The sequence below is a fragment of the Tupaia chinensis genome, unplaced genomic scaffold, assembly GCF_000334495.1.
Source record: "Tupaia chinensis unplaced genomic scaffold, TupChi_1.0 Scaffold000361_2, whole genome shotgun sequence".
NCBI classification, from domain to species: Eukaryota; Metazoa; Chordata; class Mammalia; order Scandentia; family Tupaiidae; genus Tupaia; species Tupaia belangeri.
Genome location: NW_006159858.1, coordinates 5,705,937 through 5,723,617, shown reverse-complemented (window position 1 = coordinate 5,723,617; position 17,681 = coordinate 5,705,937). Strand labels below are relative to the sequence as shown.

The 17,681-nt window shown below is 37.9% G+C and overlaps 1 protein-coding gene across 11 annotated transcripts in view; it reads right to left on the bottom strand.

Moving 5' to 3' along the window:
• The window catches only part of ABI2 (abl interactor 2), a 101,232-nt gene that overhangs the window by 37,688 nt on the left and 45,863 nt on the right, over window positions 1-17,681 (bottom strand). For 6 of the 11 annotated variants that reach the window (XM_006153064.3, XM_006153068.3, XM_006153071.3 and 3 more), the window contains exons 3-5: window positions 14,585-14,761; window positions 13,039-13,056; window positions 3,932-4,029 (exon numbers count right to left, since the gene is read on the bottom strand). In XM_006153064.3, the coding sequence (XP_006153126.1) occupies window positions 3,932-4,029; window positions 13,039-13,056; window positions 14,585-14,761 (293 nt within the window). The remainder of the gene's footprint in view (window positions 1-3,931; window positions 4,030-13,038; window positions 13,057-14,584; window positions 14,762-17,681) is intronic. The other 5 variants (XM_006153065.3, XM_006153069.3, XM_006153072.3 and 2 more) reach the window with 1 other exon arrangement.

Genomic DNA, 17,681 nt, shown 5'->3' with positions numbered 1-17,681 from the left:
AAAATTTTAAGACCACTTATGTCCATCTACCTTATTTACTTTACACTGTAAAATATAAATCAAACTATAACTTATTAACATATATTTACCTCTTTTCCCCAAAATTTCCTTTCAATTTTTTTAACTACCAAAGGACACATGCACTCACCAGAGACCCTAATCCTAACCCTATCCCTAGAGAGACAGTGAGAGGGAAAAGGCTCGCCTACAGGGGCGTGGCTGTGCCACCATTCCTTCTCTTCTGGTTCTCCATCCTGTTGGAACACACGCACCAGCATGTTTTTCATCCCACAGGGGCCAGGATTCAAATTATCAGCAATGTAAGAAGGCCCAGCTCCCCTAGGCTATAGGGTTGTCCCCAAAATTTCCTTTTAAAAGAAGAGGATGAGAAAAGTAAGTCAATAGGATTGGAAATAAGTTGTACACTGTAATATTGGTGAGTATTAAATTAGTTCTCATCACTGTTTCCAAGATCTTTGTGACAATCATGAAGACTCAAGTGATGGAACGAGCAGTTAGTGTAATGGCTATGTCACTAGACTCCCATGTAGTCGACCGCGGTTCGAGTCCTGGACCCGGTGGCTTAAACTCATGCCAGGAACGAGTGCATGCGTGCCCAAGATTCCGAGAGGAGAATGGAGGAGAAGGGATTGCAGCGTGGCCATCCCCCGCCAGGGGGTGATTTCTCACTTTCTGTCTCTGTCCAAGCGCACACGCCCAATAGAAAAAAAAAAAAAAAAAAAAACAGACTCAAGTGACATAAAATTTACATCATGTAGATGAGATTACGGTCTTTAAAAGAATAAAAAAATTGGCATCTCAAGATGTGAACATTTTAAATTGTTCTTTTCCTGAAACGATACTGCTCAACTGCCTAATATTAGTGTTTCTCAATAATTTACTTCCTCAAAAGCTCCTGGAGTTCCTTTAAATACTATTATCCCTGGCCACTCAAGTTATGCCTCCCTAATTCTGAATCACTTTCCCACAACCCCTACTACTCAAAATGTCTCCTCATATAAATATAATTACAAATAAATTAAGGGGTACTGGATCAGATACTGGATCAAAAAAAGGAAAAGGGATGGCAGTACTTTTATATTTAAAATACTAAAAAAAATTTAGGCATCTCTGAAATTATAGCACAAATGGGGAAAAAAACAATTTCCAAACACCTAATTTCAGACAGCTTCCCCAAACAATGAAAATGCCGCAGCCAATGTCCTATACACTGCCTGGGAGGTTAAAAGCTGCATGGAGGTCCAAGTTCAGCTCCCAGGACAATCTGAACTTGCAGGGTGTGGCTGCACGCACCTGTAATTCCAGCTAACCAGAAGGCTAGGTCAGGAACATCATAAAATGGTGAGACCTTGTAAAAAATACTTATCTTAGGACCAGCAGTTAGTGTAATGGCTATGTCGCTGGACTCCCATGTAGTCAACCGCGGTTTGAGTCCCAGACCCGGTGACTTAAAACTCACACCAGGCACCTGTGTGTGCGCGTCCAAGATCCCGAGAGGAGAACGGATTGCGGCGTGACCATCCCCTCTGTGGGGTGATTTCTCGCTTTCTCTGTGTCTCTCTTTCTGGCAAACGCACGCACCTTTAGGGAAAAACCTCTCAAAAAAAACTTATCTTTGTCTCTCACCCTTCCTCTTCCTCCTCCTCTTCTCACTCTCTCTGTTTCTGTCTCTGTCTCTCTCAAAGACTTGGGGCGGGCAGGCGAGGTGGGAGGCTGGACACAGTTGCTTGGGCAGGCTGAGGCCTGGGTTTGACTCTCAAACCCTAAAAAAGCCAGACACAGCAGTCTGGCTTTAGTTTCTTTAGTGCGGCCATAGTCTCAGCTACTCAGAAGGCTGAGGCATGAAGTTCAAATACAGTGAGACCCTGCCTTACACACACACATTTGTGTACACACACACCACAAAGAAACAATGTTGTTACATCTGAGAAAAATAAGTGTAGCTAACTGAGAACTACAATGACACCAACAAGGTAAAAAACAGGGGAAGACAAAAAATGTTGATGAGGCAATGACTGCAGAAAAACCAGGCGTGACCATCGAGCAGTGAAGTAGTGTTCAGCAACCATGGTCTTCAGGGGTCCTGCAGAACCATTGCTAACACACAAGGAAAACAAATACCTGTACATGAGCACACCTTCAAAATTTAAGAGCAGAAAATTTATTTTACTAGAAATTAAGTAGGTTATCTTACTGACAATCTTAACTGAAAACCTAACGAAACACATTAGGCTCTTCACAACCACATGACAGAAACACACGTATCTACAAGAGTTATAAAGAGTTTCTCTTGATATCACCACCCTTCTTCCTTGCACGGTTATACCATATTATGTCATATATATTCTACCTTAAACTTTAAATGCTATTTGATCTACTTAGATTCTTTCTTCTAACTTAGGAAGCTTTTTGTATGCCATAAATAAAGCCATGTCTTCTATTCCTACTTGAAATCCATTTTTTCTTTTGTTTCCCACTGTCCTAACTATAATTCTCCTACCAACATTATCTTCCCATTATATTCTAATTCATTTTTTGTTGTGTTCTGATCCACACAACTTGATTGGGTTTTGGTTTGTTTTGGGGTGGGTATTTGGTTTTGTTTTTGTTTTTGGTGAGGGGGCCAAAAAATTGTCAGTTAAAAACTTTGTAATACATATCATAAAGCCAATGGTTCTCAGAGCATTTTGTCTTTATCCTATGTATTTTTTTAAAATCCAATTTGTAATACCCTGTCCCTGAAAAGTTAATAGAGAACAAATATTACCCCCTTTTACAGATGAAAAAACTAAATTGCTGAAAGGTGGACTATGCAAAACCACAAAATGAGAAGGTTAGCTGGATCAGAATTTTAGTCATCTGTCATCTGAACTGTATTATGTCCAAATGATCAGAATCACTGATCAGATATCAATGTTTAAACTGTGATGCTACAGAAGAAAATACCAAGCTTTTCCACTAATAGACCATTTTTGCCAAAAGTAAAATCTAGAGCCCAATTTTATATGATCAAACTAAAGGTCAATATTCTCATAACAAGTTATACAGAATTTTGTAATCTACATAGCCTTCTTGAGAAGGACAGTATAAATTCAACTGTAATACAAAAGACAAAAATAAAATTTTTCTGAGAAAAAAGAAATATTAGATTGCAATCTATAATAAATCTTCAACTTGAGCTAAGAGTTTATCTCAAATTAAAATTTTATTAAAAAATGAATTTCTAGGGTCAGCAGATGATGTAGTGGTTAAGCTGCTAGGCTCCCACATGGCTAACCATGGTTCGAGTCCTGGACCTAGTGGCTTGCAATTCACACCAGGCACGTGTACATGCATGCCCAAAATCCCACGAGAATGGAGGAGAAGGGATTACAGTATGACCATCACCTCGAAGGTGATTTCTCACTTTCTATCTCTCTGACAAGCACACATATCCTATAGCAAAAATTTCTTTAAAAAGAAAAAAAAACTGATTTCTAGGGACCAGCAGGTAGGTGGCTAAAGCACTGTACTCCTACATGGTCGACTACACTTTGAGTCCCAGGCCTGGTGGCCTAAAACTGACACCAGTGCATATGTGTATGTGCCCAAAACTCTGAGTGGAAAATGGAGAAGGGATTGTGGTGTGACCATCCCCCCAGGGGGGTGATTTCTTGCTGTCTCTCATCTCTATATTTCTGTCTCTCCAGCAAGCATACTTGCCCTATAGCAAAAAACTCTTTAAAAACCCCTAATTTCTAAATAAAATATTTTTTAAGTATAAATGAAAAGAGAAAAATATATACACACATACAAAAATCCTAGGAAAAAATATTCCTTAAAATATTCAAAAATAATTTAAACATGTTGCCTTTAGTTTTTAACACAACACTACATGAAATAATTTTCAATTATTTAGTTATGTACTCACCCAAGTGTCCCTTTCCCTGACATAGGTGGACTGGGGGGTTTCTGAGTTGGAGGTGTTGTACGCGGTAGCCCACCCATCTTCATATTCTGGGTACTCACCTAAAAAATTTTGAGGAAAACTTAATTTAACTGGTATGTAGTGAAATGAAGTGGCACTTTTGGGAAATAATGCTGTACTATTTAACAAAGGAGGGGAAGGTTTAAATAGAGGGGGGAAAATTAGAGGCCATGCATTTCATATGCAATTTCTACTCTACTATTTATTCTACAGTTGTACTCAAAGGACTCTTCCTAACATGAGATTTTTCAAATGATTATAAACTGAAGGCAAAGACTTTATTTGCCATTAGGCCATCACACCAACAGATCACTGGATAGACTATTTGATATTTTGTTCAATTAAAATTAAATCTGGTAATTATAAAAATGTTAGTTTTAAGAACATGTAACTCAATCAGTAGCAACAATGTCTTTATGTAATTCCTTGTGTTTTAAACAGCTTCCTTTAGATAGCAAGTATGTCATAAACAAAGTAATTTCCCAAACAGAAATATGCAACTATGCATATGGTCCATTATAGCTAAATAATATAAATTGCTTGACAGAAAATTTTAGTTTTTATAAATGTGAATTAGCCTTACAATTCAGATTTCTTCAATGTTCTCTTATGAGGGAATCACCTACCTGAAAACACTAGGTATTTAATGCATGTTCCTAACCACCTGAGCCAGAAAGTTAGGGCTGAGGTATCTCATTCAACTGTGAGCAGCACAAGAGCCACTGGCAATGTCCTAGTTCCAGGGGGTATTGGACCCACTCAGGCCCAAGTTGAGCATGACTCTACTCACTATTCTACCTGCACCTAAACACTTAAGTATAGGAAAGATGAAAAATTTGGGAGTAACGGATGTCACCAAAGGAATATGTCAACCTCAGCACTTAAACAGAAAACCCTAGAGAGTCTGGAGAAGTTATTTACAAATACTGTTCAAATGCAATCTCAAATTGTTTGAAACTACCAATGGGTTAGGGTGAACATTTACCATATAGGTTCATACCTGACTCTATTTTAAGGCTCTACTATTTTTGGATTGCCATCTTAAAAACACTTAAAAAATCTCAACTTTCCTATTAAGAATATGCTTAGAATATTCAAATTTTACTTGTGAAATGGAACATTAGCATTCAATGAAACTTCACCACTGAAATGAAACTATATTTATAATTTCAAAACATGAAATTTAAGAACACAAATCATAACTGCATACAGAGTATTTAGGCTGTCAAAATTAACTCTGGCTTAGGCAAAATTTTAAAAGTCTTAAAAAGCTACTTGTTATCTGAATAAGCAAGAAATAATATATCAAGAAACAAATTCTTCAAATAAATAGCCCAGTGAACAAGTTGTGTGTGATGTCAAAACAATCTTTAATGACAAATGATACTTTTGAAATGTGAATTTTTAAAGTGAAGCATCTATCTGTAATCCTTTTGTTGTTTCTTTTAAACAATAAATAAAAAACAAACCAATTATCAAGTAAGAATAAAGATTAACTTATCCTTGCTCTCCCCCTCATTAATAAACAGAGGGTATACTAATATGCCAGAAGACTTTTTTAAAAATCAATCCACATTAGGAGAAAATTTTAAGAGTAATATGACAAATAACCAATAGCTTTAAAACTGGAAATATTAATTAGTGATACCAGAAGATCTTAAAAGTGATAACCAAAGTCCTTTAAGCTCAACCTTAAATAACATAAAACCCAAATTTACTTTGAGGGAGAAGTGAACCAGACACTTATCTACATCAATTTGCTAGAAACAGGAAGGAAAAGGAACAGGAATAGAAAGAATAAAAGAATATTTTATTCTATACATGGGATAGTTAAAATATTTGGAAAACAGCTTTCCAACTTTTAATTTGTTTTAGGCTTTGGTCTGTAGTGTTTTTCTTCAAATTGCAGTATCTTTCATAAATCATTAAACCTAACCCCCAAATCTGATAATCTATAAATTAAAACCTGGTAGACATTTTCTATAAATAAAATGACCCATTTTATGACCTGTAGAAATCACCAAATGATTGTACTTGGATAATGGGGTTGGCTAAGTAACTTAAATCACATAAGAAACCAAAGAGTCCCAAAGAGTCCCTGCAGAATGTCCAAGCAATCTAATTTTACATACTTTACCTATATTGTGCTACTTTTCTATTATGCTAAGAGTTTTCCAATATTTCAAGGACATTTTCCTTTGTGAAAAATTATTCGATGCTAAGTAAAACAATGAATAGGCTATGCAGAATATAAACATGGCCACCCACTTTGAGGAAAAGAATAAAAGGAATAGGTGACAGACAAAATTTAATTTCCTCATAATATATAATACAGGTAGAATCTGTATTAAAATTAAAGCTAAGAAACTATATTTAAAACCTAAAAAATTTCTTTTTACTAGATAGCCATCACAGTCCTAAAAGCTATTCTGAGAAAAACATTTCCTGACAAGTAGCAAGATAGATGACTAAATCATGAGTATGTGGTGGATGGGAATGTAAAGTGTATATAGACCATAAACTCAGGACAGGGAAAACAAACCAACACTGTAGCCACTCATAACAGCAATTCCACTGGAAATGATTTTTAAAAATAATAAACACAGAAGAACTACCATTTGGCACAGAGAGATGTAGTTAATGGTCCTGAATCAGGAGGAGGGATACGCATCGTACCTTTCCAAGTCTCATTTAGGAATTGAAACTGGTTACTGACTACAGAATCAGTTTCATTATTTTTTTTTTAATTCCATAATGCAGAAAGTGATCAAGAACTAAATGAAGCAGTTATTAGGTAGGAGGGGAATAGTAGGAAAAGTCTCTCTTTTTTTCTTACTGAAGAGAATTTCCAAAATAGAAATATTTTATTTAAGTGATGAAGGTTAATGGACTGCCACAGTATAAATATATTCCCCCTGACCAATGACAACAAAATATAGGTAATAATGGAAGTAGCTTTTCTTTTATAACCAAAGAATGATCTAGTGTCACAGGCTCATGGATGTCTCTATAACCAGCAACACCCATCAGGTCAATTAATTTTTCTTCATATTTTTCTACAATACTCCTACCTTTCCTGCTCTAGCTATCCTTTTTGATACATTCAATATTTCCTTCCGTAATATTCATTACAAATCTCAGTGCTTTGGGCACAGCAAGGGGTGTAGGGGTTAAAGGTGCAAAACTCCCACATAGCCACCATGGTTTGAGTCCTGGACCTGTTGGCTTACTTTCTCACTTTCCCTATCTCTCTGTCTCTCTGTGGTCACGTTGTAAAATAGTAATAATAACAAAGTAAAATAAAGTAATTCTTTTTTACAAAAAAAATCTCATGACCAGCAGAAGGCATAGTTACATTCCTAGACTCCCACATGGCTGAAAGTCGTTCGAGACACAGACCTGGCTGCTTGAAATTCACACCAGGCACATGTGCATGCGTGCCCAAGATCCACAGAAGAGAAGGATGGAAAAAGGACTGTGGTATGTCCACCCCCCCCGGGGGGGGTGGGGGTTAATTAATCACTTTCCCTCTCACTGTCTTTCTCCCTCCAGTGAGTGCACACACCCTGAGGTCAAAACCTCTCAGAAAAAAAAAAAAAATCAACTCAGTGCTTTTTAGTACACCTTCAACTTTAGCATGATTTCTAAAATTGGCCAGCCAAGTATCTCCAACAGTCACAGGAGACATTGCCTCTACTACAAAGTCTCCCACTGACATATGACCTGCTGCAATAGAATACTGGCAGGGGAATTTTAAAATGATGTGTGTGCTATATTCCTTATTTATCAACCACCTAATAGGCTACCAGGTACAAGAGTAAATGCACATGGAAAAGAGGGAAGAATGCAATCTATAAAAGGATTTCTTTGCTTTTAAGATATTTTGGGATCGGGACCAGTAGTTGGCATAACGACTAGGTCGCTGGACTCCCATGTTGTTGACCACAGTTCGAGTCCGACCTGGTGGCTTAAACTCACGCCAGGTGCATGTGCATACATGACCAAGATCTCGAGAGGAGAATGGAGAAGGGACTGCGGCGTGGCCATCCCCCCAGGGGATTTCCCGCTTCTGTCTCTCTGTTTCTCTCTTTCTGGCAAGCACACGTGCCCTATAGCAAAAACCTCTCCAAAAAAAAAAAAATAGGGATAAACCACTCACAAGTTTAAAACAAAAAGGAAATGTCCACGAATGCTACAGAAATCACACGCACACGAATCAATGTGGGAAACTGTTAGGAAAGGTTTCACAGAGAAAAGTCTGAGCTAGGCTATGAATTCATAAAAGAACAGGACTTTGTTTTTCCCCTGATCCCCTCCCTCCCACTCAATAACCCACCCCTTCGCATACTATCTCTAGTATCTACAGTTGGCCTTCCAATCTTTCAATTATACCTCCCAATCTTTCAGACAAAACATTCAATAGATACAAAAATGAAAAGTTATCTGTTGATGACAATGTAATGACTTCAACTAATATGCACTGTGTTCATGCTGGGAAAAACCAGGTTATACACTTGAAGATGTACAGTGATTAGATGTTAAAAAGAAAGGAAGGAAGGAAGGAAGGAAGGAAGGAAGGAAGGAAGGAAGGAAAAAAGAAAGAACGAACTAACGAACTTAAATATACAAAGAGAAGAAGAGTGTGCAAAGATTGTGTCTGTACATGGAATAGTGCGAAGCAGCAGCTGAGGTCAAGCACTTCCGGGCCTTCATTCTCTAATCCACATTACAGTGCCATGCATCATAATTCTATGGCTTCACAGAGACTTCTACCCTTTCCCTCAGAGAATGCATTCCAATTCTTGAGGGCTACCAGGAAAAGAACCTAAAGATTGTGAAAGAAATCAAAGTACAAATTCAGCACAGAGGTAAAATTTTTAGTAAGGGGTTGAAAAAACAAAGGAGTAAGATATTAAGATCAAGAGGGATAAAACTGGTAAAGATAGCAATAGGTAAAAAAGAGTAAAAATCATGGACAAATTTCAGCTTGATTTTGAAAACAGTTTCTACCAAGTGGCTTTTGCCAATACAGAATTTATGACTTAAGGTTGGAACGATGGGACCAGCAGTTGGCATAATGGCAATATCGCTGGACTCCCATGTAGTCTACAGCAGTTCGAGTCCCAGACCCAGTGACTTAAACTCATGCCGGGTACATGTATGTGCCTGCCCAAGATCCTGGGAGGAGAATGGAGCAGGGGTTGCAGCGTGGCCATCACCCTGGGGAGTGATTTCTCGCTTTCTGTCTCTCTGTCTCTGTCTTTCTGGCGACAGACAGTTTTGCCCTACAGCAAAAACCTCTTCAAAAAAAAAAAAAAGACTGGAACTGACAAACAAAAACAGGTCTCTCAACGGCTGCTATGATTACGAATTTTTCTTCCAAATGATAAGGCAAGTAATTTTTTTTTCAGGTTTTTGTTATAGGGCATATGTGCTCACCAGAGAGTCAGAGAGAGAGGGAAAGTAACCAACCACCCCTGAGGGGGAATAGCCACAATCCCTTCTCCTCCATTCTCCTCTCAGGATTTTGGGCACACACACACAAGTGCCTGAGGTGCTCTTCAAGCTGCTGGGTCCAGGACTCAAATCACAGAATCAGTTATATGGGATCCAGCACCTTAACCATCACGTCACCTGCTGGCTCCATGGCAAGTTAATTTTTAAGTCAACCCTCAGCTATACTTGAAAGGTAGAAATGTTAGAGGAAATTTCTATAGGGGGTAACAAACATTTATTAAAGCTCATACTCAAGTGAAAATATTAGCACATTTTTTAAATGGGGTTAAATAATGGATCTTCAAGATCCCATGTAAAATTTTCCAAAACGTTATAGTCTTTTTTTTTTTTTTTGAGAGGTCTTTGCTATAGGATGCATGCACTCACCAGAAAGAGAGAGAGAGAAAGAGAAACAGAAAGAGAGAAAGAGAAACCCCACTGAGAGGATGGTCATGCCACGATCCCTTCTCCTCCATTCTCCTCTCAGGATCTTGGGCACGCATGCACATACACCTGGTGTGAGTTTAAGCAACCAGGACTGGAATTCGAACTGTAGTCAACTACATGGAATTCCAGTGACATAGCCATTATGCCAACTGCTGGTCCCCAAAATGTTACATTCTTAACTTACTAGCTGTAAAGTAAACCCTAGCCCTTGTTCAGTCATTATGCAAAATCTGCTCATGAAATAGGAAGTACTACATTGATAGCTCAAAAAACTTTACTATTTTTAATCAAATGAATAGGCCCCTTTTTCCTTTCTTTCTTTCTTTCTTTTTTTTTTTTTTTTTGGTAATTGTCAGAGGGTGTGTGTGCTTGTCAAAGAGACAAGGATGGACATGTGTGGATGTGGGGAGCAATCCCCAATGGGTCATGGTCATGCCACAACCCTAATCCATGTTTCCTTTTTGTCAGGATTTTGAGCAAGCATGCACACACACTCAGGGTTTTTCTCAAGCCTGTAGAGCTGGAATTCAAACTGCAGTTGGCTATATGGGATTTGGCTCCCTTAACCATTAGGCTATAGGGCTGGCCCTAAAATGCTTATATCAAAAGTACTAAAAGCTCAGTTTTATTTGTGACAACTTTACAGCTTTTTACAGAAGAGAAACCATTACATATACATCATTACTGGCCTTGGTTTAAAAAAAAAAAAAAGTCTTAAAATTTTCTTTACAATTAAAATAAACAATGGGGCAAGGGAGTCCCAGATCAAAGTATATTCTGCTTTTATATGGCCATGGGTATATATTAAAGAAAACACTTCCTCCATAGCATTCTATCTACTTGGCTTTTTATGCATTTTGTTATGAAAATATCACATCATTTTCAAGTCTTATAAATTAAACTACATGACTGAATATACTAACTGAACATTGACTAAAGACAAAAAATTTCAGATGAAAATAAATATTAAATAGAAACAGAACATGCTATATAAAATATTAAAAATGCAGGACCAGCAGTTGTCGTAATGGCTGTGTCACTGGACTCCCATGTATTCAACTGTGGTGCGAGTCCCAGACCTGGTGGCTTAAACTCACACCAGACGCATGTGCGTGCGTGCCCAAGATCGCGAGAGGAGAATGGAGGAGAAGGGACTGCAGTATGGCCATCCTCCCTGGGGGGGTGATTTCTCACTTTCTGGTTCTCTGTCTCTTTCTGGAGAGAGCATGCATTATTAAAAATGCTTTTTTTAAACAAGGTCTCTTCCAAACTCCCATGTGTCTATACCAAAGTAATGGCCTTGTTCTGAGTCCATCTGAAAAGCATCAGAAGGCAAGTGCATATATCCTACAGAAAAAAAATTTTTTAAGTGCCACAACAATGGCAATAAAGACAGAGCTTAAAAAGAGCTTAGGAAGAAATAAGCATAAAACAGAAGGAAAAAGAACTAAACCTTAAGTACATTTTAAATTTTAAGTTCCATTTTCCTTTTCATCTTTTTTTTTTTTTTTTTTTTTTGGAGAGGTTTTTGCTATTGCGCGTATGTGCTCCCCAGAAAGACAGAGAGAGAGAGAAAGGGAGAAATTACCCCCACACACACATGCTGTAATCCCTTCTCCTACATTCTCCTCTTGGGATCTTGGGCACGCACGCACATGCGTCTGGTGTGAGTTTAAGCCACCAGGTCCAGGACTTGAATCACAGTTGACTATATGGGAGTCCAGTGACATAGCCATTACGCTAACTGCTGGTCCCTCTTGACAGGCTTCTTCATATAGAATTTCTTTTTACCATTAATTCTCTAAAATACCAAAATGTTACTGAAGTAAATCACAATAGGACATACTACCTTTAATTTTTTTCTTTTCTTTTCTTTTCTTTTTTTTTTTTTTTTTTGAGAGAGATTTTTGTTAAAGGGTGCGTGCGCTTGCAGGAGAGACAGTGATAGAGAGACCCAAAGTGAGAAATCACACCCCAGGGGACACGGCCACACCACAATCCCTTCTCCTCCACTTCTCCTCTTGGGATCTTGGGTGCACACGCACCCTGCATGAGTCGTAAGCTGCTGGGTCTAGAACTCGGACGATGGTCAACCACGTGGGAATTCAGTGATATAGCCGTTACTCCATCTGCTAATCTTGTTATCTTTTTTTTTTGGAGAGGTTTTTGCTATAGGGCGTGTGCGCTCGCCAGAAAGACATAGAGAGACAGAAAGTGAGAAATCACCCCCCAGGGGGAATGGCCACGCCACAATCCCTTCTCCTCTCAGGATCTTGGGCACGCACGCACACACGCCCAGCGTGAGTTTAAGCCACCGGGTCCGGGACTCGAACCGCCGTCGACTACATGGGAGTCCAGCGACATAGCCATTACACTAACTGCTGGTCCCTCATATCTTCAATTCCTAACTTACATTTTATTATGAGTTTTTTACTTTTGCATATAATTAATATTCACCTTTGAAAACTCTTAAGAGTTTATACTGGAATATGTATTTTACAACTATTTGGAAAAACAAGTTTTCATTTTTCTTACAAAACATGATACTGCAACTTAAAGAAAAACCCAATACTAAATGTTTTTTGCTTCTCAATTTCTTTACACTGATTAAGTCAAAGGATAATGACATCATATTTGCAAGGTCCATAATAAAGTACACCATTTATAGAATAAAAAGCCTATTACACAGGGGGAGGGTTAAACGAAGCACATTAGTTGGCCCTCCAATCCATAACGCAAATTATTCACTTATAAAAACTCAGCTGGTTTTATTTGGTAACAACATTTTACGATAAAATAGCTTACATTTCGCTTTCACAAAATATAAACACTGCAAAATAACCATTCAGTCAACAAATATTTACTAAGCACCTAATGTGTGTCAGGCACTGTTCTAGGCACAAAGGATAGTGCAGTGAACAAAACAGACAAAAATATTTGCCCTCAACATGAAGACACATCACAAAGTTAAATGACAAAAAAATAAAATACAAGAAAGGAATTATTTGTTGGGTTTAAAAGGCCAAGTGCCAGATATATCTTTACTCCCCATATGTAATATTCCACATAAGAACAAAGAATGGAAATCCAGCCCTGGAATCTCTTACCTTAAATCTAAGCAACCACTTAATGCATAAATGGAGCAAATAAAAGAGGTAAGGAAAAAAAGCATTGAAAGGTTAGTTGGAACTTCAGGATGTGAAGAGAAAGGAAAAAACAAAGAAAAATCAAGTTAAGCATTCAGCATCAACAAAATAATGTTTCAGTAGATCATAGAAAGAGTGGTTAAAGCAGAATGTGTCATGAACAGGAATTTCTTTGATGAAATTATTTAACACACTATTTTAAAACTTATTTTTGTCAAAAATTTCTTCAAATTAGCAATTCTTAAATACTAAGATTCCAAACAATGAAGAGACTACAGGATCCTAAAAAAAAAAATAACATTTTATTTACGTTGAGGATTAAATAAGAATTAGAAGGAAATTACCTTTTTATTATTTAAGGAGGCAAGCATATAAAGGTCTTACATTCTAAATGTCATTTTGGCATTAGATTCTGGCAGTATCCTAAAAACTATTCTACTAGCAGTTGTTAGCTTTGAATAAATTTTCCCAAGTTAGAATAAACTTCAGTTATTTATTAAACATCCAATTATACATCCTATTTTAACATGCTCTAATTAACATGGTAATTTAAATACATGTAAGTATCAATTATAAAGTATCAAATTCCAGATAATAGTGCTTATATCAAAACTCTGAGGGGGAAAAAGTAAATTTTAAAAATAAACTAACACTATACATTTTCCTTTTATATACATCTACATTAAATTTGGATTTAGCTGATTTCCTATCATAATAATGTGGGTGTTATTTTTTATTAAAATATGCTTTTATCATTAACAAAATCAGCTGCATAAACTATTTCATTATAGGTTTACATGTATTTTTAGAGACATATTTGGTCATTGTGTTTTGAATCACTGATCAGAAGCAAATTTTAAGTAACTTAATAGTTACTGAACTCTCAATAGTTGCTCAGCTATAAACATCAATTTAAATGAAATTTACAGGTTCCTCAGTTCTACATTGCAATTTATATATATGCTAGGTACTCAAATACATCTTAAAAGATAGCCAACATATTTAATGGCTACATATTCAAACGCAGTGAAAAAAAATCTGTATCTATACAGATGTAGATATAAACTTTATTTATATTACTCTAACTCAAAATGTTGAGATAAAAATATTCTAGAAAAATTCGAAGTACATTTATCGGTAAAAGTTGTTCTGAAAACTAATGCCAAAAGTCTGATACATTTTTGAGATAGGCACACACTTTAATAACACGCTGAACAATTTTTTAATCAGTCATATCGCAACACTGAAAGATGAGAAAGATACCACAGTTATTTACTCAATCTATACGAGGCATTATCATAATTGATTCAGCAAATGCAATCAAAGATGACTGTTTGAAAACACAGCATTATGAAAAATCAAGGATAAAACAGTTACAGTGGCAAGGAATCTTCACAACTGAGCCAAAACTTGGTCCTCTAGAAAAAGAAAGATAAGAGCTTAATTTCCTAGAATTAGTTCCATTACAGGTTACTGGTTTTAAAAGCTTAACAAAAATTATACCTACCTTTACTCCATGTCCAATATCATCTAGAATTGTATAGTCAATAGGTTTCCTAATATAACGAACTGGGCGTTCGAGGTTTGCAGGAGCAATAATCTTGTGTGTCCTTGAAGTGTTTTTATTGGTAGTCAAAATACCAATTTCTCTTCTTGCCACTTTCTCTTTATGAATATCAACTGTCTGTAAAATAATATAAAAAACACAACACAATAATGTATAGCTGATGTCCAGAAAAATTGAAATATGAACACGCAGAGATTTAACACTGCTAATTCATGTTTTCAACTGTATTTGCTAAATTTTCTTTCGGTACTGCTGAGACTTTTTCTCTTTTAGCCTAACACAAACGATGGTCCACAGTGCAAATCTGGCCACCACCTGATTTCTCAGCCCACAAGCCAAGAGTGGCGTTTAAATTTTTAATGGTTGAAAAAAAAATTAGAAGAATAATGTCTTGATGTAAAATCACGACATTTAATGTTTATCAGAACACAATCACACTGGCTCACTTATTTGTCTATGACTACTTTTACACCTTAAAGGCAGGGTTACGGGTAGTCACAACAGAGACCTTAAGGTCCACAAATCTTAACACATTCCTGGCCTCTAAAGAGAAAAAGCCTCCCCTCCTCTGCTAATTTTTCCTCTCCATTTAGACTTACCCTAATAGAATGACCAAGAAGCCCCATTGATTAAGTTGGTTTACATAAATTTTTTAGAGAAGTTTTTGCTATAGGCGCGTGTGCACGCCAGAAAGACAGAGAGAAAGCAAGAAATCACCTTCTGGGTGGATGGCCACGCCGCAATCCCTTCTCCTCCATTCTCCTCTTGGGATCTTGAGTGTGCACGCACACGCGCCTAGCCTGAGCCCGGGACTTGAACCACGGTCGACTACATGGGAGTCCAGCGACATAGCCATTATGCCACTGCTGGTCCCAAGCTGGTTTACTTTTTCTTTTGGAGAGATTTTTTGCTATCGGGTGCGTACACTCACCAGAAAGACAGAGACAGAGAGACAGAAAGCGAGAAATCGCCCCCCAGGGGGGATGGCCACGCCGCAATCCCTTCTCCTCCATTCTCCTCTCGGGATCTTGGGCACATACACACACATGCCCGGCGTGAGTTTTAAGCCACCGGGTGCGGGACGCAAACCTTAATCGACTACATGGGAGTCCTGCGACATAGCCATTACGCTAACTGCTGGTCCCCTGGTTTACATTTTAAAATAACCTACCAGGGGTCAGAAAGTGGTATGGTGATTAAGGCACTGGACTCCCACATGGTTAACTGCAGTTCAAGTCATATAGGTCCAGCAGCTTGAAACACTTTGAGCACATGTGCATACATGCCCAAAATCCCAGGAGAATGGAGAAGAAGGGACTGCAGCTTGGACATTCCCCCCAGGAGATGATTTCTCACTTTCCCTCTTACTGTCTCTCCAGTGACTGTACATACTCTACTGCAAAAACCTTAAAAACTTGATTAATTAAATAACCGACCAGTTCTAATAGGGTTTAAACATCTTTTTATTTCAAAGAGAGAGGACTAAAATATAAATACAATGTTAAAAATGAAGAGTCATGGGGTCAGCAGGTGGTATGGTGGTTAGAGGCGCTAGACTCCCACATGGCTGACCGTGGTTCAAGTCCCGGACCTGGCGGCTTGCTTTCTGGCTTTCTCTTTCTATTACTCTCACTCTCTCGCTCTGTCCCTCTCTGGTCAAATTAAAATAAATAAAGTGAAATAAAATAATTCTTAAAAAAAAAAAAAAACGAAGAGTCATGATACCAGCAGATAGTGTAGTGGTTTCATCACTGGACTCCCACAAGGCCAACTGCGAGTTGAGACCTGGACCAGACAGCTTAAAACTCATGCCAGGCGCATGTGCATGCGAGCCCAAAATCTGGAGAGGAGAATGGAGGAGAAAGAATTACAGCATCTCCATCTCTCCTAGGAGATGATTTCTCACTTTGCCTCTCTCTCTCTCCCCCTCAGTGAGCACACGTGCCTTATAGCAAAAAAATTTCTCTTAAAAACAAGAGAGTCACTGGGGCCAGCAGGTGTAATAGTGGTTAAGGTGCAGGACTCTCACATAGCAGACCACGGTTCCCGTGCAGGACCAGTGGCTTCAAACTCACACCTGGCTCATGTGCATGCGTGCCCAAGATCCCAAGAGGAGAATGGAGGAGAAGGGATTGTGAAGTGGCCATCCCACTGGCAGGTGATTTCTTGCTTTCTTGCTTTGAGTCTCTCCAGCAAGCACACATGCCCTATAGCAAAAATCTCTCTCAAAAAAAAAAGAAAGAAAGAGTCATTCTTGATAGCAAAACTTAACTTTACCTTGGCAAAGTTGCTTCTATTTCATTATGGCATGATACTTGTAAAATATTCCATTAATTTATTTATATTTATTAAGTGCTAACATAAGACATAATTTAGTACAGAACGATCATGTATTTTTATAAGGAAAGAGTAGATTCCTCAAAATACACAGATAATTAACACACTAAATGAGCATTTTTTTTAACTGCAAGTTGTAATTTAGTGATATACAAGCATCAATGATCTCAAATGAAATAGAATATAATCATCAGGCTTTACTTACACAAAGTAAGATAAGCACTGTTACTTTTTTTTAAAGATTTACTTTATTTAACTTTCATTTATTTATTTAAATTTGATCACAGAGGGACAGAGCGAGAGCAAGAGCAAGCAAGTAACAAAGCGAGCTGCCAGTTCTGGGACTTGAACAGCGGTGGGTCATGTGCGAGTCCAGCACCCTTAACCACCTGCTGGCCCCAACAAATATGTATTTTAAGAATCAGTAATGAGAACCAGCAGTTGGCATAATGGCTATGCCAATGGACTCTCATGTAGTCGACCGTGGTCTGAGTCCCGGCCCTGGTGGCTTAAACTCATGCCAGGTGCATGTGAGTACATGTCCAAGATCCCGAGAGGAGAATGGAGAAGGGATTGCAGCATGGCCATCCCTCCTACGGAGTGATTTCTTGCTTTCTGTCTCTTTCTTTCTGGTGAGCGCATGCACCCTATAGCAAAAACCTCTCAAAAAAAAAAAAAAAATCAGTGATGGCTACATGGG